Source organism: Oryctolagus cuniculus, chromosome 13 (genome assembly GCF_051225735.1).
Source record: "Oryctolagus cuniculus isolate XC-2025 breed Fujian yellow rabbit chromosome 13, ASM5122573v1, whole genome shotgun sequence".
NCBI lineage: Eukaryota > Metazoa > Chordata > Mammalia > Lagomorpha > Leporidae > Oryctolagus > Oryctolagus cuniculus.
This window is the reverse complement of record NC_142879.1, coordinates 109,905,692-109,930,346: the sequence shown is the minus strand read 5'-3', so window position 1 is coordinate 109,930,346 and position 24,655 is coordinate 109,905,692. Positions and strand designations below refer to the sequence as shown.

At 59.3% G+C, this 24,655-nt stretch overlaps 1 protein-coding gene across 19 annotated transcripts in view; it reads right to left on the bottom strand.

The window, feature by feature from the left end:
- Positions 1-452: 452 nt before the first annotated feature.
- The window catches only part of PARD3 (par-3 family cell polarity regulator), a 514,965-nt gene continuing 490,762 nt past the window's right edge, over positions 453-24,655 (bottom strand). For all 19 annotated transcript variants that reach the window (XM_070056191.2, XM_070056180.2, XM_089312481.1 and 16 more), the window contains 3 exons: positions 14,040-14,157; positions 4,625-4,752; positions 453-1,228 (listed from right to left, as the gene is read on the bottom strand). In XM_070056191.2, the coding sequence (XP_069912292.2) occupies positions 874-1,228; positions 4,625-4,752; positions 14,040-14,157 (601 nt within the window). In that variant the 3' untranslated portion in view covers positions 453-873. The remainder of the gene's footprint in view (positions 1,229-4,624; positions 4,753-14,039; positions 14,158-24,655) is intronic.

Sequence of the window (24,655 nt, the reverse complement as noted above, 5' to 3'; positions counted from 1 at the left end):
GTCCCTGAACACGCCGAGCAGGTACATCCGTTCCGCACGTGCAGATAACCCGAGGGACAGGGCAGCCAGCACCGGGCAGGAGGAGGCACACCTTTTCTTAGCAGGCTGGAGCGTGCACAGGGAGGGCAGGTCACCACGTCCACCCGCGGGCACACGGAACTGCACAGGACATGTGGACACGTCTCTAAAACACAGAATACACGGTGTCGGTGAAAGAGAAGGTAGGTGTTTCCATACACAAGGGTCGATTAACGCACGCCAGGCCGGGCTCCGCTGCTGTCTGCAGGCCCTTCAGCCACGGCTGACGCACGGCGTGGCCGGACACCGGGACACAGCACAGCTGTAGGGGACGGGGCCGCCCCTCTGCACCCTGCACGCCCCGATCCCCACACGGGGCCCCCTGCACAGGCCGTGGGCACTCCACAGGTGCTGGCATCACGACAAGAAGCGTGTTTATAAACGCAGACTAGGATGCTCGCTTTATTGGAACAGGGTTACAGGCAGTTACAAAAGACCCAGGGTAACCCACGGTGTGGGATATGGCTTAGCTTCTCAGGGCTCGGGGCTGTCCGGTCCCAGGGAGCCCGCACGGAGGCCCCAGTCCTGGCGGCCAGCGACGAGGCAAGACCGGCGCCGGCGGCCACGCTGGACTCCGTCCCGCGGGTGGGGCCCAGGTCCGCGGAACCTGGCGAGGGCGGGGCCGGTGATTGTCCGGACACGCGTGCGCCGCCCGCCGTGGCGAGGGCGTTAAGGCCTTCGGGTTCCCTGCGGCGCGGCGAGAAGGCACTGACACGGGCGCCGTGGTGCCCCCAGGGCGTGCCTAACTGCGCCGTGGAGCGTGCGTCCCTCTGTCCGTCCGTCCGTCCATCCGGCTCAGGAGTAGAAGGGCCGCCCCTTCTCGGGAGTTTGCAGTCTGCTGAGCCGGGCCACCTGTGAGGGCGACGGGGGCACGTCCTGCCGGAAGGGGCCCTTGGCGGGGGCGTAGGCGCCCTCGGGGGCTGGCAGCTTCTTCATCTGCTGCTCCTTGCGCCGCTGCTCCTGGCGCAGCAGCTCCTGTGTCTCCAGCATGACCCTGGCGTTGAAGCCGTGGCCGCCCAGGTAGCCGTTCTTGGAGCCCTGGTAGCTGGAGTAGCGCGGGCTGTCCTTGGCGCTCTGGAAGGCCTCCCCCGGCGGGCAGCTCTGCTCCCACGAGTCCTGCGACACGCAGCTGGCGTTCTTCCTGCTCTGCCTGCAAGGCGGAGGTCAGCGGTCAGCATGGGCTAGGGCGGGGGACGGGGCAGCCCGCGAGGCAGGGGCTCCAAGCCTCCCCGGACCTGACCCAGCAGAGAGACTGGCCGCAGGGCCCCCAGATCTCACCCAGCAGAGACTGGCCGCAGGGCCCCCGGATCTGACCCAGCAGAGAGACTGGCCACAGGGCCCCCGGACCTGACCCAGCAGAGAGACTGGCCGCAGGGCCCCTGGACCTGACCCAGCAGAGAGACTGGCCGCAGGGTCCCGGATCTCACCCAGCAGAGAGAGACTGGCCGCAGGGCCCCTGGACCTGACCCAGCAGAGAGAGACTGGCCGCAGGCCTCCTGGACCTGACCCAGCACCGGGCACACACACTCCATGGTCAGCAGTGGGGAACCGCGGTCTGCACGGTCCCCCCCAGCTCGCTCCCTGCCACCCCAGGAGAGGACACACACAGGGTTCCAGTTCTCACTCCTGCCGCCAGGCGCTCGGGGTCTTGAGGAAGCATCGTTGTAATTTACCACTGCGTCTGCAGATCTACAGCAAGACTGGCTATGATAAAGTAAAACAATTTCAGGCCCTTACTTATTTATTTTTGCCTTGAAAATGGAAAAGAGGGAGAGCCGACGGAGTCGTAAAGCAAAATATATTGCTGCATTTATCAACGGGAAAATCGCCAGGGCACAGCCTGCACGGCTCCGCCTCGCACATCCACCCGCGCCAGGGCACAGATGCCAGAGCGCCAGCGAGGCCTGGGGTGAAACCCGCCCCTTTCCCACGGTGGGTGGGGGCGGTCTGCCATCGGCCATTTGGATATCTGTGGCATCACGGCACCATCAACGCGAAAATCAGCCCGCTGTGGGGTCCCTGAATTCCGAGTCCCGCCTCGGCAGGGCCACTTGGCAGGGCCGGACGTGCTGGCTGTGTGGGGCTCTCTCGGCCCACGGGCCCTCAGCCAGGACAGCTCGGTGAGGTAACCGGACTTCCGGTGCTGCGCCTCCTCTGGACCCGGCCGTCGGCACCGCAGCTGCCCACGCTATGTGCACATGGCTCTCTCTAGATGGGCGCCTGACGTGCAGCTGGCCCCGCGAGAAGATCGAAGAGTTTATTTGCCTAAAGCTCTGATTATCCGCACTTAAAAAGTCATGAATTAATAGGCTGGGGGCATTGAGTGATGGGAGAAGTGGCAGCGCGAAGCGAGGGAGCTGACATCCATCACGAGACTGTAATTAAAACAGCCAACGTGTTACTGAGACCACGCCACAGAGGCGGGGTTCCTTCGCAGGTTCCTGCAGATCTGCCTGTCCCCTCTCTGGGCCTCCTGGGATCCCCAGAGCCCTCCCCACACCAGGTGGGCGGATTTGGGATCACCCCAGGAAGACAGACTTTCTGTATCTAAACACACCGAGAATTCACTGAAGGTTTGTTAGGGATGGAAAATGTGATGATGCGAGAGAACGCATTTCCTGCAGCTAAAATCTTCAAATTGATCGGCTTAGAGAGAAAGAAGCCGGCTGCCCTGAGGTTCGCGACGTGACATGTCGGATACGGGGACTGCAGGATGTTCATGAGGGGGCGGGTGCTTGTAGCAGTGGCTGGCATGCTGTTAGGGACGCCAGCAACCCACACAGGACCACCTGCTTCAAGTCCTGGCTCCACTTCCGGTCCAGCCGCCTGCTAATGCGCATCCCAGGAGGCAGTGGGTAATGGCTCCGGTACCGAGGCCCCTGCTGCCCACCTGAGACCTGGGTGGAGACCCTGGTCCACTCAGGGCTGTTACGGGCATCTGAGGAGTGAACCTGCAGATGGAAGGGCTCTTTGTCTGTCTCTTTTTCTGTTTCAAACAGGCCTTGTGGAGACCAAAAGGACACGGAGGGTTGGAAACCGGGCGCCAGCACGGTACGGGGAGACAGACATAGTCACAAACCTGCCTCTGCGGCTGGACAGCTGTGGGACTGGGAGGGCTCCCCGACTGGGCCCAAGCACCCTCATCGGGAACAGGCATAAATCCTGACCCTGTCAGGGTGGCGGTCAGAGAGGCGCTGGTGGGTGGGGAGACGCCCACGCCCCGCTGCCTGCACTCAGGTGGCTTGAGTCTGGGGCTCTGCCTGCTCTCCTCTGAACAGGAAGAGGAGGACTCGAAACAGCTACCGTCAGTCCAGTGGGAAAGCCGTGGCTGTTTTGGGAAATGCCAAACAGCAGCCGCCCCTCCTGGGCAAGTGTGAGTGCCAGAGCCTCGGCCAGGGGCGGGCAGGAGAGGGACTGCAGAGGAGGAGGCGGGAACAGGTGGACAGCAGAGTCGGGGGGCAGGTGAGCCAGAGAGCCCTGTCCAGAGGGTGAGGCCAGGAGAGACCCAGCAGACGCCCTGGTGCCACCGCCCCCCTCCCGAAGGTGGGGACCCTGGCACCCCCGTTCCCTGCCCCGACCTCCTACCGGGCCCTCCCCACGGGGTCTCTCCCAGCGCCTGCTCTGGCCCTCCGCATTGCGGGTCACTCCTCCCCTGAGACACTCCTCGCTATACCCAGGGGCACCTCAGCACGCTGTGGGACAAGGCGAGGGAGAGCTCTGTTTCTTCAGGTGCAAAAACAAAAAAGCTTGAAACGCGAGCACAGGCGCGGTCTCCAGGAAGCGCGTGGAAAACGCAAGTGAGGAGAACACTGCACAGTTTCCCGTGATGCCATGTGCCCGGATGCACGTTTTTGCACCCCACACTCCAGCTCCCACAGTGAGACACCGCAGCCCAGGGACTCCCCTCAGGATGCAGGCACGGCGCCACCCGCACGCGCCGGTCAGAGCGGCCAGGGGAGGGGCTCCAGGAAGAACTGTGCCTGAGCACCTGACGGCCGACTCCTTCACACAGGGGTTCCCGCCAGCCCGGAGGGGAGCGTTCCGGCTCCCAGTGCCCCAAACGCGGCCCCAGGAGCACAGCAGGCGTGGGCTGGAGTTCGGTGTGGTCCTGGGGAGGCTGCTGCACCTCCCTGAGCGTTTCTCCGAGAGGCCCTCTCACACCTGTGCAGACCCAAGCTTCAACGGCTCATCCAGCGAGGGCTGTGCGACCCTCAGGGAGAGCGATTCGGCACCGAGAAGATGCATCCCGGGGGACTCCCCTCGCGCCCAGGGTCCCCGGCTGACCCGGTCAAGTGGGTGACGACCGCTCGCCTGTGCACGGAAGCAGCCGGCCGAGGCTCACGTCCGGTGGTCAGAAGCGTAACCGACAGGACTTTCACCGAGGACAGAGTCGCTGTGCCGAGGTGGGAAACAGCCAGTAGGAGGGAGCAGGACCTGCACCAGGGCCCAGCCCCGCACTCACAGGCCACCGCTTCACCTTCCGCCCTGTCCAGTCTTCTCGCCCTGCCCAGCCCAAGCCACGCCCCGTGCTCGCCCGCTCACTCACCTCGGCAGGGAGCTGTACTGGCGCTGGGCCTGCTGGAAGCTGTCCCGCTCCTCCTGCCGCTGCCGCTGCACCTGCACCTCCACCGACACCGAGTGTCTGCCGCTCTGCGCAGCCGGCCGGGAGCTGGGCTGCAGGAGACAAGGGGCTGTGGTGAGTGGGGGGGAGACATCACCCAGCCAGGGCAGGAGATGAGGGGCCGTGGTGAGCGGGGAAGAGACATCACCCAGCTAGGGCAGGAGACAAGGGGCCGTGGTGAGCGGGGGGGGGGGGGGGGGGGACATCACCCAGCCAGGGCGGGAGACATCACCCAGCCAGGGTGGGAGACATCACCCAGCTAAGGCAGGAGACGAGGGGCCGTGGTGAGCGGGGGGGAGACATCACCCAGCTAGGGCAGGAGACGAGGGGCCGTGGTAAGCGGGGAGAGGGGGAGACATCACCCAGCCAGGGCAGGAGACGAGGGGCCATGGTGAGCGGGGGGAGACATCACCCAGCTAGGGCAGGAGATGAGGGGCCGTGGTGAGCCGGGGGAGACATCACCCAGCCAGGGCAGGAGACGAGGGGCCATGGTGAGCGGGGGGAGACATCACCCAGCCAGGGCAGGAGACGAGGGGCCATGGTGAGCGGGGGGAGACATCACCCAGCTAGGGCAGGAGACGAGGGGCCATGGTGAGCGGGGGGAGACATCACCCAGCTAGGGCAGGAGACAAGGGGCCGTGGTGAATGGGGGGAGACATCACCCAGCCAGGGCGGGACACGTCTGGAGCACCCTCTCACACTGGAGAATAGACAAAGGAACATCACTGCTCTAAGGAGCAGCAGCTCCGCCATCCTAAACTGCGATGTTGGTGTTGGCCTGTGGTTTCCACTTGAGGCCAAACTCTCCGGCCTTCTGAATGAGGTGTGGTCAGCAGTGACACAGGATGCCGACGTGTGGCACGCCTCCCACACGTGGCAAATACAGCAGGACTGGGCAGATGCTGAGACGCATGGAGAGTGCGGGGGGAAGCATCCCAGCTGTTACCAGGATGGCACTTCACCTGGTTACGCACACCCAAAGCCCCTGGCTACGTATGCCAGTGAGCAGGCCGCCTGCTGACGGGTGCATCTCCCCAGCACTGGATTACTGAGTGTGTGTGCTGTGCTGTATAGACCGCGCCCCGGGAACGCATCTGTGTCTCACTGGCAGTTGCTGGCTTGCGGTCCAAGTGGCAGCCGCTGTCGGTGCCACAGGCCCAGCACCGGTATCTGTCACGGCCCTGGGCGCAGGTGCCCCAAGCAGGGCTGTGGCACTCACAGAGCCGAGTCCCTGTGGGTGTTACACAGCACTGTGCACCAGCCTATCATGCTACACACGAGGAGCGGCTTGTGCGTGGAGAGGAGAGCCCAGGCACTTGCGGATGCAGAGGGGTAGGCGACATGCAGCTTTGGGGCATCGAGGACGGCCCCCGTGTACTCCGCTGGTTGTGCCCGGCCAGGCCAGCACATCTCCTTGTGGACAGCCGTCAACTCAGCAGAGCCAGCGAGCCCATCAGAAATACCCAACACACAGACGCCCTGCTCTCACTCGCAGATGTTCATGGCCACAGAGGCCCGGCCTTCCTCCTCGCGGGAGGGGCCGGGAAGCAGAGTGGCAAGCGTGGGCAGCCCAGGAGCAGCCGGGACAGAGGGCGAGCAACGGAAGACGGCCGGCTCCCTTCCCGGGCCGCTTGGCACCGGCGACCGGTGACCGGCTCAGGCACTGGCGTAGCTGTACAAGGACAGGCCAGGTCTTGCGGGGACATGGGCTGCGTTTTCCAGGTGTTTCTCCCAGAGGCCTGAAGATTCTGACAGAGGAAGACGATGGAGAAGGAGATGGGCTTTCGATTGCCCAGCTCTGCCTTCTGCCACACGGCTCACCCAGCACCTTCTCTGTGGCACCTGCTGGGGTCCCCACGATCCCCACCCCACCCAGGACACAAGAGGTGTCCGAGGCCTGGAAGTGCACACCAGTGTCTGTCGCTCCTGGGGCTCCCACCGACGGTGTAGACAGGGGCCGCCCGTCTGTTCTCTCCATGTCCCTTTTCAGAGCACGGGGAGGGGTCTGTTACCAGGGCCAACCACGTTACCGCAAACAGGAAGTGTTCATGGGTCACAGATTTCCACAGAGGCCACGGGCCACGGTTGGCCCACAGCGGAGATGGAGCTGACACAGGGCGTGAGGAAGCCACCTCCTGGTTAGGGCCTCCACGCACACTGTGGGGACAGCGTCACACGCCCCAGTCCCTCGGCAGGAACGGAGTCACACACCCACGCCCAGAACCACGAAAGGCAGGAGTGAAATGGAGACAGAGATGCTCCTTAGGCTCACTGAGAAGTGCGCGCTTCTGGGGCCAGCGTCGTGGTGTGTGGTTAAACCATCACCAGCAGCGCCAGCATCCCATGTGGGAGTGCAGGTTCCAGCCCTGGCTGCTCAGCTTCCCATCAGCTCTGTAATGGGCACCCTGGGAAGGCAGCAGATGAAGGCCCAAGTGCCTGGGCCCCTGCCACCTCTGTGGGAGACCAGGGCGGAGTTCCAGGCTCCTGGCTTTGGCCTGGCCCAGCCCTGATGCTGTAGCCGTCTGGGGGTGAATCAGCAGATGGAAGATGGACCTCCCTCTGTGTCACTCTGTGTGGGGGACGCGTGTGCAGGCGCAGGGAGGACGGCTCTGCAAGGCGCGGCTCAGCTCCGACAGCGCGGCCCACAGGTTGGCCTGGCTTGCGCATGATGATGCAACTGGTTCCAGGCAAAGACCTTTTACATGAAAACAATGGTGCAGGCTGCCCCGGCCGCAGTGACGATGCCGTCTGCAGAAATGGATCCACCATGGTGCTGTGGCCAGGGCTGGGGCACGCACAGTGGCCCTGGAAACCCAGCGCACGTGTGCTCATCTGGTCCCGGGGAGACCCTGTGTACAGTGTGGCTGCCACTCAGCCGTGTGACACAAAGCACCAACTCCACCTCCCCACGGTGTCCCCTGGTCCCGGGGAGACCCTGTGTACAGTGTGGCTGCCACTCAGCCGTGTGACACAAAGCACCAACTCCACCTCCCCACGGTGTCCCCTGAACTGAACCATCCACTAGATGCTTCTATTAAAGTCACTCTCATGTTCCAAAATAAAAACAGAAAATAGGATAAAAAAAAAACACTAAACAGTTAATAGAAAACAAAAACAAGGACCCACAGTTTGAAGCATCTCTGCTGATTAGAATTAGGACGCTTTGTAGGACTTTTATAGCTGGATGTAAAAGTTGCCACAACACACAGCACGTTAAGCCGCCACATGTGATGTTGGCATCCACACGGGCCCTGGGTCGAGTCCCAGCTACATGGCTTCCCAGCCAGCTCCCTGGGATACAGGCCTGGGAAAGCAGCGGAAGATGGGCCAAGTGCTCAGGCCCCTGCACCCACCTCGGAAACTGGGACAGAATTCCTGGCTCCTGGCTTTGACCTGGCCCTGCCCTGACTGTCGCATTTGGGGAGTGAACCAGTGGATGGAGACCTTTCTCTGTTTCTCCCTCTGTCTGCAACTCTACCTCTTAAATAAATAAATATATCTTTGAAAAGAAAAAGAATAAAAAAAGTGAGTAAGCACATGCGTGCATACACATGTGTACCTGTAAACATGTATGTAAAATTCTTAGATCACTTTGGGCAGGCTTTCCACTGAAATTATGGAGAGTGACAGTATTCACACTGTCACTGATGTCGGTTGATGATAGACGGTCCCTGTGCTTTGGATGGAGACGGAGGGTGAGGACCACACTGATCAGGACCCTAGGAGGCCAGTGGCACCCGTGAGACCTGGCCGCCTTCGGGGAGCAACTCAGATGTGCTGTGACCCTCGCGTGAACCCCACAGGCTGATAAACACGGCAACCAAAGACTCGGTAGGAGGGAGGACCAGGCTCGTGCCGTGAAATCCTGCCCAGGATGTGGTCCCTCACACCATTCAACTGTGGCCACTGTGGGCAGCTACTTTCTGTAGCTGGTTCAGGGACACACCGTCCCCCTGGGCCTGGTCACCCGGGCTCCGAGCTTCCTGTGGCACACACTCCTCTCCTGGTCCCAAGGCCACAGAGGCCCTGATACAGCACCTGTCTCTCACCTTCCCGCCATGCGGCTTCCCTACCTTAAACAGGGCAGCTGCTTGACAGCCATGGGGGCTGTGCACATCACCCCCAGGCCCTCACAGGTAGAATGGGTTACAGCTCACACCCGAGTCCCCACCCCAGGTCCCCCTGGCTCACAGACACGTTCCCGCCTCCAGCCATCTGTCTTTGAGAAAACTGCCATTTTCTCGGGCACAGGAGAGGCAGCCAACGGGCTCACCCACCAAAGAAGCCACGTGGAGCCCTAAAACGGTGAGCAGGCAGGAAAACGGGGGTCTGTACGGAGAGCCGGCGAGGGGGCAGGGGAGGAGGGGAGGCCAGGCCGGAGGCGGGTCCCCACTGCTTTCAGTCGCCGCCGACCTGGGATGGAAGGAGTGAGCACACAGCTATTAGGTGCCCCATTATCCCATCCGTCAGGCGACTCGGCGGGCCAGGCGTCTCCTTGTGGCACCACTCACGTCTCTGCAGAGTTCTCACAGCAATCCGTACTCGGGGCTGCAGCCTGCAATTTAATTCTTTTAAAAGCCACATGATGGCCTGTCCTTATCTGAGCCCAGCCGTCAGCCCATCATCTTGAGAAAGATTTAAAGCAACTTGCTGCTGTATCTACGCTGCACCTGGCACAGCGGGAGGAAGATGATGTTTCTTCTCTCCCTCAACTTGGGCGAGGGCTAAGCAGGTTTTCCCGGGCCTGTGCCCATCTGAGGACCCTCTGAGCCACAGACCAGCTCCCTTGGGCCCAAACGTGTTTTTAAACAAAGGCCCTGGAACAGGTGCATTCTCCGGAGTTTATGGGAACATGTTCAAAATAGAGGCACTCAGCAGGGCTGGGGTGACCTCTCCGCAGCTGGGTATGTCAAGTAATTGGCTTGGATGCTTGTCTGAAGGACACATCTGGTTGCATTTGTGTGTGGGCAGTCCTAACAAGCATGCGGATTTCCACTAACAAGGGCTGAGTCCTACGCAGATGAGCAGGGGCTCCTCACGCCACCGAGCGCGGGCCGCGCCAGGGAGTGACGTCATACTCTCTCCCTCTCCAGCACGGCGACCTGGCAAGGCCAGCACACACACGGAAGAGGCACTCAAAGCTCACCCTGTGGGCGGATGAACAGAGCCTCCGGACTGAGTCGCCATCAGAACAAGGGAGTGGCTCTTACCCGGGGAGGATGAGGCCTGGTACCAAAGGTTATCATGCAGGGTTAATCCTACTGAAAATGGATCTTTGCATAAAAAAAGATTGGGACTAGGAGTGGGAGGAGGAAAAGGGTAGAAGTGTGGGCGGGAGGTGGGTAGAGTGGGAAGAATTAGTATGTTTCTAAATTTGTATACATGAAATGCAAAGCTTGTATACCTTAAATTAAAGGTCTCTTTAAAAAAAAGAAAAGAAAGTTAATCCAGCCATTACGGCCACCTGGAGCTCATTTCCGTGAGCAGCAGACTGGAGAGCACAGAGCAAGGCCTGACTTGTTTAAGAATGGAAAAAAAAAATTAACGCTTAAAAAAAAAAAAAAAAAAAAAGGAAGGTCACCTCCGACCCACAATTTAGGAAATTATTCCTCTGCACTGCCAAGGCAGCGGCTGTCATCGGGTCGTCCTCCGCCCCGTTCCAGGAAGCGATCACACGGCTCCCGCTGTCGCTACAGGAAGCCATCGCACCACTTGCTGTCATCCAGAGTCGTGCCGGCGTGGTTGCCACACACGGAATCCGGCCAGCGTCCTTCAGGGCGGGTTTTCAACGGCGCGGGAGGCCCTGAAATGCCCTCTCTAACACGACTGTCCGCGTTCAGCGGGCAGCACAGAAACACGGAGAAACACATTCGCTGCCTTCCTAGTCCAGAACCAACAATTCCTAGGAAAGCCAAGGAACGCACTGCACGTGGAGCCTCTGGGGCTAAGGGCAGGAACCCCAGGCAGCCTCAGGCTCGGGGTCTCGCGGATGGATGCAGCGTTCAGACAGTAGCAAACCCTTGGTCTCAGTTCGCAGAACTGTGCACTGAGAATACAGTGCAGCCTCATGGGTGGGAGTCTGGGGATCTGCTTCTCTGCTCCCAATCCAGCTTCCTGCTGACGTGCACTTGGGAACCCAAGTACTCGGGTTCTTGCCACCGAGTGGGAGACCCAGATGGAGTTCTGGGCTCCTAGCGTTGGCTGTTATGGGCATTTGTGGAATGAACGAGCAGGTGAGATTTCTCTCTCTTCTCTCTCTCCCTCTGCCTTTCCAAGAAACGTAAAAAAAAACACATTTCAACTTCCAAGAGGAATCGTGAAGGGCTTTTCCTGGCCACTGCAAACTGAGCTGGGCCGGTCTTTCTGAGCCTCTCAGCATGGCACGCTCCAACCCTACCAGCCCACTGCAGTTAGTGCCAGGGCCTTCCTCCTGCCCCATCTCTGTTCTCAGCACCAGGCCCCGCACTGGGGCACGCTCTGCCCTCCCGAAGTCAGAAGACTGAAGTAGCATCGCAGAGCTGCTGGCTTGAACTCCACGCTCCATGTAAGGAGAGAGGCTTACTTTGCTCCTGCTGCCCAGGTTCTGTCAAGCCCGCATGGCTGGCTCCGTGGGGTGACCGCTGCGCCACCTCCCTACACAGCTGTTGTGCCCTCTCCAGTGCATCTGACGGCCACTGTCCTGCTCAGCCCCTTGTGCAAATGCACAGCTCAGAACATACTTGCACGGTCACGACAGAACCCAGCAGGGTGAGAGGGGTCAGTGACACCAGACGACTACTGGGGGAGGGGAGGGTAACAGAATTCTGTGCTGGGGCTGCATGGGAGTGACTCACCTCATCACCTGGAAAAACAAGCCAGCCCCTTGGAAAAAGCAGCATTAAGAGCAACACTGTTGCAGAAGACAGGAATTTCTTAGGTATTGGACCTGCTGAACTTGTTTCTTTGCTTAATTTCTTTTATTTGGAATGGTACAGAAGCACAGAGAGACAGAGACCTTCCATCTGGGGGCTCGCTCCCCCAGAAGCCTGTAACAGCGGGCCTGGGCCAGGGAAAAGTTGGGAGCTAGGAACTCACTCCAGGTCTCCCATGAGGCTGGCAGGTGCCTGAGCCCCCACCTGCTGCCTCCCAGGGTGCCATCAGCAGGCAGCTGGAGTCAGAAGCAGACCTGGGACTCGAACCCAAGCACCTGGACAGGGGATGAGAGCAACCTAAGTGGTATTTTACCACTGCCTGCTGGTTCACTCCCCAAATGTGGGCAACAGCCAGAGCTGGGGCGGGCCAAAGCTGGCAGCTGGAAACAGTCTGGGTCTCCCACAGGGTGGCAGGGACCCTAGCACTTGAGCCATCCCCTGCTGCGCCCCGCAGTCTCCAAGTGGAGGCGGGACGGGAAGCCAGGCGTGCAGTGTGGGACGTGGGCATCCCGGGCGGCAGCTGAACCACGGTACTGCCCTGAACTTGCTTCACAACCTTGCCACGCCAGGTAGGGCCGGCTCCTGACGCATCCCACTCCCGGGTGCTGGCACCACACTGCCAGTCACCTGTTCTGAGACCCCACCTCCCCCACGGGGACCCAGGGGCAGCCCTGCAAACTCGTCCTGCTGCTGCTTCTCCTTCCTCTCCTTCATGTGCAACAATAACCTCCCTCACACTCTGGCTGGACCACCAATCCCTTCACCAGAGACCTTCATGGAGCTCTTACTTTCTGCAGCGTGGCGCACTGGGGGTGCTCGGCTTTGGGACCAGGGAGGACCTCAGAGGTCAGCCAGCCTGCAGAACACGTTTCGGGGAGTATACAAACGCAGACGCCATCTCTGTCTGCCTGTCCATCTCTCCGCCTCACAAATAAAACAGAGCAAACCAAACACCCACGGCAGGCATCTAGGCTAGCAGTTACGATGCTGCCCAGGACACCCGGGCCCCACGTGACAGCGCCTGAGCTTGGTACCTGGCTCCACTCCTGATCCCAGCTTCCTGCGAAGGCAGAGCCCGGCAGGCAGCCGTGGTGACCGCCACCCTCGTGGGGACCTGGATTGATCCCCACGCCTCTGTCACTGTGAGCATGTGGGGAGTGAACCAGGCGGGAGTGTCCTTTCCCTCTCCCTGTCTCTGTATTTCTGTCTCTTTCTCTCTTGAAGAAACAGACACAGGTGCCTGGCAGCAGACACAGCGGTCTCAGCCAAGCAGGTCCGAGGCAGGCCCAAGCGTCCGGCAAGGCCCCGCCCTCGCCTGGGGAGCCACCTGTGCTCCACATGTGGCCTGCAGCGTGTCCGCAGGTCATCGCGGGATGCCCATCTACCCGCACACTGCTGGTTTAGAATAGGAGCCTGGGGCCTGGAAGGTCAGCCTCGCTGGTTCCTGGGCCACCTCCTGTGCTGGTACCACTGCTCAGAGCTCCCGTCTGGCACGCGGGGTCCCCGACACCTGCACCTCTCATTTCCGCTCCCGTCAGCGGGGTAAGACGCGGCCACGCGCTCCTCACCGCGAGCCTCTTCCAGCCCGTCTTCCTTCTGCCCTGCTCTCCCGAGCCCTTTGAGCCGAGGGCACGGCTGCGTGCTCGGCTCTCCCTCCTTCTGGAACGCACGTGGGGGCAGCACGCTTGGGGCCTCACCCTCCTCCAGAGCCGTGCCCGCCCCAAGACCCTGAGGTCCAAACGCCAATGCCTGCCAAGGTCTCACCAGGACGCCACGCCCACCAGAATCAACGTGCAAGTCCGTTCTCTCCTGAGCAGCACTGGTTTGGTCACAGGACTGCGTGAGCAGACGCATGACCACCCGTAGTCAGATGTCCCTACCTTGAGCCGCTGATCCGTTCACCCTAACGCACTCCCTGTGAAGTCTCCCATAATTCACAGCCGTCTCGAACCCCACGCCCCGGGAGGGCCATCGTCCCTCAGGCAAATCACGGGCCCCCAGCAGGGGCCGGACGCTGAGAATGCCACTCACAGCTTTGTTCTAGAAAGCTCGCTGGGGCGGCCAAGTGCAGGCTGGACACACGGGGGTGGGGGCGGGGATGGGGTGGGGAGCGAAGCAGGCGGCACACTGAACGCTGCCCTTTGTGCACAGCAGACACCAGGGACATATGCTGAGCGAATCTGCACTGCCCTCGCCCTGGGAAAGATCTAACCATAGAAAATATTTACTAAATTGCGAAAAAATGCACAGTGAGAGCAAGAACACTGCGGCTGTGTCTTGTCACGAGGCTAATTAAATCTATTCTGCCACGGGCAGATGGTGGAACAAGATCCAGAAGGAAATCAGCCGTGGGGACCCCCAGATGGAGACGAGGCCAAGGCCACCATGTGAAAGGTCGGGGGCTGAGGGCGCAGCTCGGGGGCGCTCACCCAGGGCTGCTCGAAGCTGTAGGTGCGCCGCCGGTCCTCCGCGTCCTCCTCCTGCTTGGCCTGCTGGAACTCCTGCCGCAAACGCTGTATCCGGTCGTGGTTGCTAGGGGCGGCTCGGCTGTGGGACACAGAGAGGAGACGGTGAGCACCCGACCGTGGGCTGGGAAGTGTGAGGAGTGCCTGGGCTCAAAGTCCCTCCAGAGCCACGTCTCCTCTATGGGACATGGCCAGCTGGGAAGGTGGGGGGAGAGAGGCCCACCCAAGCCCTCTGCCCACCTAGACTGGTGCACTTCCCACTTCTGAGCCATGGGCACCTTCCTCTTTAAAAACTATTTGTTTATTTACTTGGGAGACAGAGAGACACAGACAGGGAGGGGTCCCATCCACCGACTGACACCCCAAATGCCCACCACGGCTGGGGCTGGGCTGAAGCTGGAAACCAAGGTCCCGGTCTCCGGTGCGGGTGGCAGGGACCCAAGTACTTGAGCCGTCCCCGCTGCCCCCCAGGTCGCACATGAGCAGGAGGCTGCAGCCAGGAGCCAGAGTGGGTGGCAGACCCAGGCACTCACACACAGGGACGCAGGTATTCTAATCAGCATCTTAACCACTGGGCTCAGTGCCCACCCCTGCGACGTCTTTATGAAGTAGGGCTAATAACGTTGCTCCCAGTGGCACAGTCGTAATGATCCAATGAGATGGTATCATAAACTCCAGCCTCACCGACGCACAGGGTTATTTTCACTCGGCATTTCCTACTAATGAGTCACGAGAGGTCTGTGATGGGAAGCGTGTTCACGTGAGTCCGGGCGGTGGCTCGAGTTCACCAGCGAGTTAGTAACCATGCAGCCTGCCTCTCCTGCAGCCCTGGATCTGGTCTTCTAGCGAGAGCTGATGAGATGCACACGCGTGTTTGCAGATGCACGTGGTGGTACCCTGAGAGCCCGCGTGGCTTCCGGCCAGCCAGTGTGGAGGGTAGAGCCGGAATGTGGGTTCTCGGGCTCCCAGCGCCCCTCATTGTACTACGTCACGCACAACACTTAGTGGAACACAGCACACACTCCTGCTTTCTGCCAAACCTGGGGCGATCAAGGATGACATCATCTGACACCTGAGGGCGCACGGGGTCCTTCCCCTTCACTAAGGTGCTGACCTGCACCCCAGCAGGAAAGCTCGCCAGGGGCTCCAGCAGGGACATCTGCCCTGGAGGACAGCAGGCTCCTAACAAGGACTGGAACTGGGGCCAGCACTGTGGCACAGCAGGTAGAGCTGGGGCCTGCAACACTGGCATCCCATGTCAGCGATGGTTCGAGTCCCGGCTGCTCCTCTTCCGATCCAGCTGTCTGCTAATGTCCTGGGAAAGCAGTGGAAGATGGTCCAAGTGCTTGGGCCCCTGCACCCACCTGGGAGACCCAGAAAAAGCTTCTGGCTCCTGGCTTTGAACCAGCCGTGGTGGCCATTTGGGGAGTGAACCAGTTCAAATGGCCGTGGTGGCCATTTGGGGAGTGAACCAGTGGATGAAAGACCTCTCTTTGTGTCCTCCCCTGACTCCCTACTCCTCCGTAACTGTGCCTTTCAAATAAATAAATAAATCTTAAAAAAAAGCAGCTCTTTTAAGATTTATTTTACTCATTTTTTTAATTGAAAGGCAGGGTGACAGAGAGGGAGAAACACACATACAGAGGACTTGCACTCACTGTCACTCCCCAAATGGCCACACAGCTGGGACTTGGCCAGACCAAAACCAAGAGCCAGGAGCCTCATCCATCTCCCACCTGAGTGCTAGGGGCCCAAGTCCTCAGGCCATCTTCTACTGCCTTGCAGGTGCATTAAAAGGGAGGCGGATAGGAGGTGGAGCAGCCGAGACCCAAACCAGCACTCCGACGTGGCAGTGTGGGCGAGGCTTGACCTGCTGTGGCACACGTCGGCCCCGGGGGTTAGGTCTTACATTTACACATGCGTCCTCTGCGCGGTGGACAGGAGCGGCAGCCGCAGGCCCTGAGGAAGAGCAGGTCTCTCGGGGTCTCTCGGGGACTGCGTGGGCACCAAGCTCCACCCCACCCCACCCCACCCCGTCCTCACTGGGCCAACAAAGCTCTCAGGCAGACGGGTGTCGACGCGTCACTGGGTACACTCTGAAGAATTCCAAAGATCTGGAATTCTCAAATAGGAAACACCCAAGACGACAGGGCACAGGCTCATCCGTTAGTGCCCAGGAGGAGTCCCTGTGCCCTTGGCATTCCTGTCACTCCCAGGACAGACCCCGGACAGGCTGTCAGGATGGCAAACTTGACACGCTTCTGCCTTTCTTGCGTCCTGGTCAATCTCTCCAGCTGAGCGGCGCAACACACAACAGTTTAGTAGGCGATCAGCCGTGGGGCTGCACAACTGGCGGCTCGTCTACACTGGGTGCAGCTTCAACCCCCCTGCCCCTGACACACAGCCAGGCCGTCACTGCCACCGGCTTGGAGAAGATGCAGCAGGCATCTGCAGCGAGGGTGACCCGTGTAACCGGCAGCCTCGGGCTCCCGACTCTGCAGGTGTGAAGGCACTGGCCCTGCAGCAGCAGCCCCGGGCGCCCCACCAGGGAGCCACACTCTGCCCTGCATTTCCACGCAGCATGGATACCTTTAACACCCGAGGACAAGGACCACAAAGTCCGCACCACTGACAAAACCTAACCGGCTGTGACAGACGCAAGGTCCGTTCTCCCAACAAAGGAGGCTGACCCAGCACCTTCCGCTTTAAATCCTGGCAACCCCAACGTTTCTCAGGGTAAAAGGCAAGCACCAGGGGTCACTTCTGCCCTCACTTCCGAGTCCAGGTGACCAGAGAATGGCTGGCTCTCCTTGCCCGAGTCCTAGAGACAGTGATAGGCTCAGGTCAGCTGAGCAAAGCCAAGAGGAGCGTTGCAGCCAGCCATGGGCCAGGAGGCTGCATGATGGATGATGGCTCACGGAGGCTGGGAGGGCGCCCGGCACCCTTGGGGAACAGCGGTTGGCAGAGCGAGGCGCAATCCTGGCTCCCGGAGACGGAGCCGCCGCAGCTGCCTGGTTGTTTCTCGGGCCAGCAGTGTGGATTTGGACGTCTAACGTCCTCGGTGAGGACTTGTGCCAGGAGAGCTAAGAAGCTGCAGGTATCCATCGGCAACAGTGACTAATCCTGCGGCTCTCTATCAGCTCGGATGTAGGCCCTGCCAGCCCCAAGCTGCCCATCATTGTCTTTCCGGTGTGTGGGATATCGTAAAACGACACCTCGGCGGAGCAAAGTGAGCGAGACGGTAACACTTAACAAGGAGTCGGCGAGTCATGGCTTACAGATGGACGGGGTCCGCACGGGCAGAGGAGGGATGCACAGCGGGGCCTCTGTGTAAGAGGCACACACACACACACGGGGCAATTTCAGTTCAATACTAATACTTTTTGTAGCCAACTGGAGCTGCCTTTTTTTTTAAAAAAATATTTTTATTTATTTGACAGGCAGAGAGACAGAGACAATGACAGAACACCAGTTCACTTCTCCAAATGCCTGCAACAGCCAGGGCTGGGCCAGGCCAAAGCCAGGAGCCAGGAGCCAGGAACTCCATCTGGGTTTCCCATGTGAATGGCGGGGATCCAAGTCCTTGAGCCATCACCTGCTGCCTCCCAGGGTGTGCATGAGCAGGGAGCTGGAATTGGGAGTGGAGCTGGGAGCGAACCCAGGCTCTCCAATATGGATACCAGGGTCCCCAGTGACAGCTTAGCAGCTACATCAATCTTCAGTCCCTGGAACTGTGACACACACACATGCACAGCCTTCATACACATTCATGAAAAATGAGCATCACGAAAAAACCACGCATGGAGCTCAAAAGACATTTGCAGCAAAGTAAAGTTACCTTTCCGTTCTGCTTCTCCATGACCATCCTGAAGGGTCCTTCTGTGTGTCTGTGTGCATGCACGTGTGTCCTGAATGTACACACGTGTGCCCCACATGTATACGTGTGTGCTCTTGTGTGCACGCGTGTACTGGTGTACATACTCATGTGGCTCTTGTGTGAGCACGTGTGTGTGGGGGGGTTTGATTCAGCCTGACCTGGTTCTCTGTCACAACACTAAGGAGCGGCAGGCACAGGGTGACCCTGAGTGACACGAGGTTTCTGTGGGGGGTCAGAGCAGACCCAGCCACGTGCCGCCCAAGGTGGCCGCACTCACAATGCTGACTTCTGAGCTCTCGGTAAGCCAGACGGCAGGCTTGGCTTTGTGCTCCCGGTGCGTGGTCCGTCCCGGCAGCGCTGCGCTCCCTGCACTGGGATAAGGTGGTACTCCTGTCAGCAGAGCCCCAAGGAGCAACACAGCCACCCTGCAGGCTCGGCGCCACGGGAAATATTAAAAAAACAAAGACAAGTCACACTTGCACTGAGCATGTCCAGACGAGCTTTCTCATTGCGATTCCCTAAGCAAGGTGTTGTAACAAGCACTCACACAGCTCCGCACCACGCTAGGTGCTGTGTCATCTATGGACGAGGGTGGCACAGGATGGAGCTGGACATCCCCGCACATGGGAACAGAGCCAGGCCCCACCGCCGCAGAGGGTCGACTACTCAAACGTGACAGCTGGGGGCCGGTGTTGAGGTATTGTGGGTTTAACCACCGCCTGCCACACCAGCATCCCAGTATGAGTGCTGGGTCCAGTCCCAGCTGCTCCACGTCCACTGCAGCCCCCTGCTAATGCACCTGGAAAGGCAGCAGAAGATGGCCCAAGTGCTCGGGCCCCGGCCACCTTATGGGGTGCCCAGTTGGCGTTCTAGGCTTCTGGCTTTAGCATGGCCCAACCCTGGCCGATGCAGCCATTTAGGGAATCAACCAGCGAATGGAAGATCTCTCTGTCTCTCCCTCTCTCCATAAGTCTGTCTTTCAAATAAACAAACGCATCTTTAAACACACACACACACACACACACACACAGACACCTGGGCACTATTCGCTTGGCCTTGCCTCTGCCGAATCCTCTCCTGCTGACCTGTCTAGAACTTTCCTGCAGGCCTGAGGTCTGACCTGTCTCCTTGGAGGAGCACACGCTGAGACAGGAGCCTGCGATGCGGACGACATTAGCAGGGGGCACTGTGTTGGGACCCGGGGCTCAGTGTAGGGGAGAACGAGGCACTCGTCCTATGACCCAGGTGGGGGCTCGCTGGCATCCACCATTTCCCACCAAAGGCGGCCGACAGACCAGGCCGCGGGAGGAAGTGGCGAGAAGGGAGGGGCAGCCAGTCGCCGTCTGTGCCACCTGGGAGGCTGTCGCAGAGCAGGGGGGACACACGTCTGTGTTTCTCTTTCCTTTGCAATCCCCTCCGCCCCAGATGCCTCCAGGGAGCACGAGGCATCGGCTTCTACTCCCCACGGCTCTCCCTGCCCTCACTCCTTCTCTCTAAGCCCATGCCTTCGTGACGACTCCTAAACACGCGTGTGTCTGCGAGAGCACTTCAGCAAGTCCACAGAATAGTCGAACTCGAAGATGCTGAAGCCTGCGCACCTTTGTCTCCTAACACTCTGTCTTCCATGAGCTTTCTGAGGCACCGTCGTGTAGGCGGCAGGGGAACTGCTCAGCAAACGCTGGTGATGCACGGACATCCAGCAGGCCCTGAGGCCCCTGCTGACGCTCACAGCCGTGGGCAGCCCCTGCCCATGCCGGTGGCACAGTCGCAGATGTGTGCTGGAGCCTCCGCATGACGCGTAAGGACACTGTGTCCTCCCGGCTCTCCATCTCCCCTGTGGCCGGCTTTGAAGAAGCCACCGTGAGGCCCACAGCTGCAAGCAGCAGGGCAAAGCTGACAGTGACAGCGCCCGGCTGCTGACCTGGCCCGGTGCAGCCTCCACGGGACAGCCGGTCTTGGCTGGCCCCGACATCAGTAGCTCGGTGAGGCCCCGGCCCGGCCACATCTGGACCCCAGACCCGCAGAAGCTGCTGTTTTATGAGCGTGTGTGGCTTTGAGCTGCTCAGTCTGTGAGAATCTGTCGCACAGAAGAAAAGCTAACACGCCTCCGATGTTGGCCCTGGCTGGGCGACCTGTTTGGCCAGCAGCACGGCACACAGGGGCCTGGAGCTTGGCTGGCTGGCTGGCTGGTCAGCTGTCTCCGGTTCCTGAGTCCCACCATGACAGGAGTGGGCCCACAGCCTAAGAACCCGCGACACACGGGGTGGACCTGCACCCAATCCCACGCTCTCAGTCAAGCCCGGCGACCCGCAGACACACGAGCACAAAACACGCTGGTTGTTAAGACGCCACTGGGTTGCAGCAGCAGATAAACCCTTAACTGAACGTCGCTCCCCGGGGCCTGTGCACAAGGCCGCTGCCACATCCAGGAAGCCATGGGGAAGGGCTTAAATGCTCAAGGTCCACACAGTGAAACGAAGTGGCCTAGGCGCACGTAGGCCCCGCCTACAATGGGAACCTACTGATGTCACCTGTTGCCCAGAAGGACTGAGGGGAAGTTGGGGGGGGCACACTTTACAAATGAACCCCTCCCCCCTCTTCCATACTGCCAGTCCCTTCAGAGCCTGCTCGAAACACAGCACACAATGCCCACGGGTCAAAGCCCCAACAGGAAGTCACAACTGCCATGCACACCCAGAACCCACAGGATGCACTTGCCACGGGCACCAGCTGCGGCGCCATGAAGCCTGCTGGTTCCTTAGGCTGGCTCCTTGCCACCCTCGCCATGACCTCACAGCAACACCCCGTGCTCTGAGAACAGGAGGTGGGTGTTTTCCCGGCATGTGGGGGACGTGCACCTGCTGACCAGGTGACTGGTAGACGGAATTTAAGGGCTAGTAGCTTCTCTTTCTGTGGAAACGGAGCACCTGGTGGGTCTGGGTTGAACACAGCCCACGGGGAGGCTAGAGCTCGTCTTGCATAGGTTGCCGTGGGTCCAGCTCTTCAACCCCACCCCCCGGCCCTGGCCTCTGTGCACAAGAGAACAGGTCCATGGTCAGGGCTGCCGTCTCTCCCATCAGCTATGTCCTTGGCTGTTTCATGGTTGCCAGATGCTTCTCAGCCACAGCAATTTACCTAAGTATAAAATCCTATTCCAAATGCGGGCGAATTTCACACCTGCACCTGGCATGCAATTACTGGAGATGCAAAAGGGCATCTTTTCCCAATTAAACAAATACAAAAAGTCAGTTTCTGAGATCTGAGAAATAATGCAGTCCCTCCCTCCCTGCTGACCTATTTCTCTCTGTGCAGCAGGATCCTACACGCCCCTGAAGGAACGGCTGCACGGGGGCCTGCTCCCTGCTGAGCCCCTGCACCTGCACGACCAGGCCCTCTGCGCCCCCGCACATGCAGGAGAAAGGTTGGCGCTTCCGGCTCCGGACCCATTCACACACAAGGCTGGTGTCTTCCCCAGCCTGCCTGGCCCAAGCCTTGCCAGTGTCCCGGGGGTCTGCAGTCCCCTGCACTTGTCACAGGAAGCAGCACGCCTCACCATTCCCTTCACAGCCACACAAATGGACAGACCTGCGAGCCAGTCCCTCAGACACATAACCCACCTTCCAGGGACACTGCTTTTTAGGAAACATTTTCATTAGAGAAAGACGAGAGGCTGTCTTCCTTTTCTTGCCCGATTGCTAGTTCTTCTTGTATCCCGGTCCCATGGCTTGCACCAGTGGTTTAGTGTGACGTCCGGCCATTTCCCGGATGTCACTCAGAGCCAGCACTGGGACTGGTAGGGGCGAAGCGACACCGGGAGGAAGGGGACAGGGGCAGACCTGTCACATAGCCTCGGTAACAGATCATTAAGCAATGTCTCGCTGTGATGTCACGCACGGGTGTGCAGAGCTGGGATCCTTTCAAAGCAGACAGATTGTCAGCATGATAAACGGGATACAAACGCAGTCTTGAGCATGAGGCCTGGCTCAACGGGGGCAGGGTTGTCGCGCAGCAAGAAGGAGATCCGAGCAGAGCGTGTGGGAACTGATACACGGTTCAGGGCGGCCAGGTGAACAGCCTCTTCCCACGGAGCTATTTTTCTGTACTGACTGGAAACTCCATAAAGTATTTCTGAGCTGGTAATCGCCGGAGAGGCCGTTCTCATCCACAGATGTCAGAGCCGAGTCCTTAACTGCCCCAAATGAGCGTGCAAGCACAGGCTTCTCATTAGACACATCAGGCCCTGGATGCCCAGGTGGAAGGCTTGTCACTCGCTTTCCTTCCTGGCACTCGGGAGGGAGACCCTGAGCAGATACAGTGGCGCAGGGGGCAAGTGGGCGAGCCAGGGTGCTCCTGGCAGGTTCCTGTCCTCTGAGTGAGCTTTTGCCTAACCCTAACCCTAACCCAACCCTAACCATAACCCTAGTGAACGTGTTGCCTAGGTCCGCATGCAGTGGTGTCTGCATTGCCCCCTCCTCGGAGGGGCTGCAGTGGGGTCCCCTGTGCCGGAGCTCTGCCTCTACTGGAGGAGAGAAGCCCACACTTGCAAGCCTGCGTGCTGGCTCCTGCTACCTGTGCAGGTAGCAGCATGAAGGGAGAAGGGAGGAACCACAGTGTCACGGGGCTGGCCGGGACCACGGGGCCCTTCCTCTCTGGCCCGGCCTCGCAGGCTGGACGATTTACGAGGAATCGGGGAATGGCGGGGAGGTTTAAACCAAGAAACCTATCAATTACCAAAATACACATAAAAATAGCTCCCCTGCACAAGCTTCATTAAGTTTTATCAGCAAGCATCTTGGGGTTTTACACTCAAACCGCAGGTCATAAATTCACAGCAACCCCCACCCCCGTATGTTCACCAAACACCTGAATTCAATTTCTCTCCTGGTTGTGAAGTAGCAATGTGGCACGCTCATTCATTATGCATGCAAAGTTAGTTCCCAACAAGGGCAGCTTTTCCTGGGCTGCTGAATGCTATTTATAGCATCTGGAAACTTGGTCTAAAGATCTTTCTTTAATCTTAGTGCTTTTCTACTGGGATGCCAGTAGAGACCCCAACACTGGGAAAAGTCAGGATCAGCCATTACCTGCCACGGGTAGATAACCCTCGACCTTCATGACACGGCACACTTGGCCCTGACATGGGGCAGGGGTGAATCGCCTTGAATCAGAGAGGAAGCTCGCTGAAGCTGCGCGTGTGTGTCAGCGTGCACACGTGGAATTAGCTGCGAGTCGTTTCCAGTTTATTCTCACAGTTGTCCTCATCTTCGGTAATAGGAAGAGAGTTATGAGGAACTTAGGCAAATCCCAAAGGCACTCAGGTTGCTCAGCTGATAAAATTCATTTCCAGATCCCGACACCCGTGATTTGTCGTCCATTTCGCACCAATTCCACTGGCATAAATCAGCGCAAATTAAAAACACACAGCTACGCTCTCCGGGTTGAAAAGGTGGTCGCTATGGCTGTTAATCCCGCGTGCGCCCAGCACCCCACGGCCCGTCCCCCCGCCGCTTCCTGGATGGCAGGGAGGTCAGGGCTGCCCCCGGCTGGGCCCCGCGGTGGCCGTCGGCAAACAGACGGAGCATTTCATCAGCTGCATGGTCTCGGCCGTGTGCCCCTCGCCCTGTTTTATGGCTGTCATCACTCTTCCTTATTAGCCTGTCACCGGGTGTGGGCAGAGGGAGGGGGCCTTAGCTACCTCCCATCCAAGAGGCTTCCTCCACCTGGGACGCCACCACAGGGCCCTGCAGGGAGCCAGCCAGTGTCCCAGACTTAATCCAGGCCGGCTTCCACCCGAAGCCACCGCTACCACCATTGCAACCCTGCCTCCCAGGAGGCATCCGCCTAACCGAGCCCGAGTGGTTAAAAAGTCATCAACAGAAAAGCAGTGACTGCAGCTCTTGTCTGAGAAGCCGTATTCCAATAAAACCCTGGATACCAGTGACGCCCGGGTACCGAGAGGGCCTGCAGGGTCCGCGTGGAGGGTGGGGCCAGCCTCACCAGCCTTCCCCGTGCCTAGAGGCAGCCCCACAGAGCTTCACACAACAAATGATGGGAAAGAAAATGTTCTCCAGGTGGACCTGCGGATTTACACGGAGTCTAGAAACTGCCTGTGAACGACAAAGGCCTAGAAGAGATCACCTGCTCTCGCACACGGGAGAGCCTGGGGAACATGCAGGACGCGCTTACTCCTGAGGGCTCACAAGGGACACGACGCGTTCCCCGAGGGCGGCGCAGAAGGGACCCACGGACCGCACTGCTCACTCCACGAGACTCCGGGAAACGCAGATGTGAGCGCGGCGTGGGCTCCACGCTGGAATGCCAGGGCCCCACGGCATTCAGCAAGAGTGACAACTCTGACGCACTGCAGGAGATGGCAGATCAGGAACACGTGACGACACGTTGAGATAAAAAAGCCGTGGAAACGAGAGAGTCTCGTGGGTTCTGGGGACAAGATGATGATCACATTCTTTCTCATAGTACAGAGGTTTTATTATACAAGCATAGAAACTAATTACAGAACCATTATTTTAATTTTTTAATCATGAAGCAGACACATACAATTCACGACTAACATTCTGTTTCTCATTCTCCGTCTTTAATGGCAGCATAATTGCAAAACACTGTACAGAACTATGCTGGGGCTGGCACTGTAGCACAGTAGGCTAAGCCTCCACCTGCGGCACTGGCATCCCTTATGGGTGCT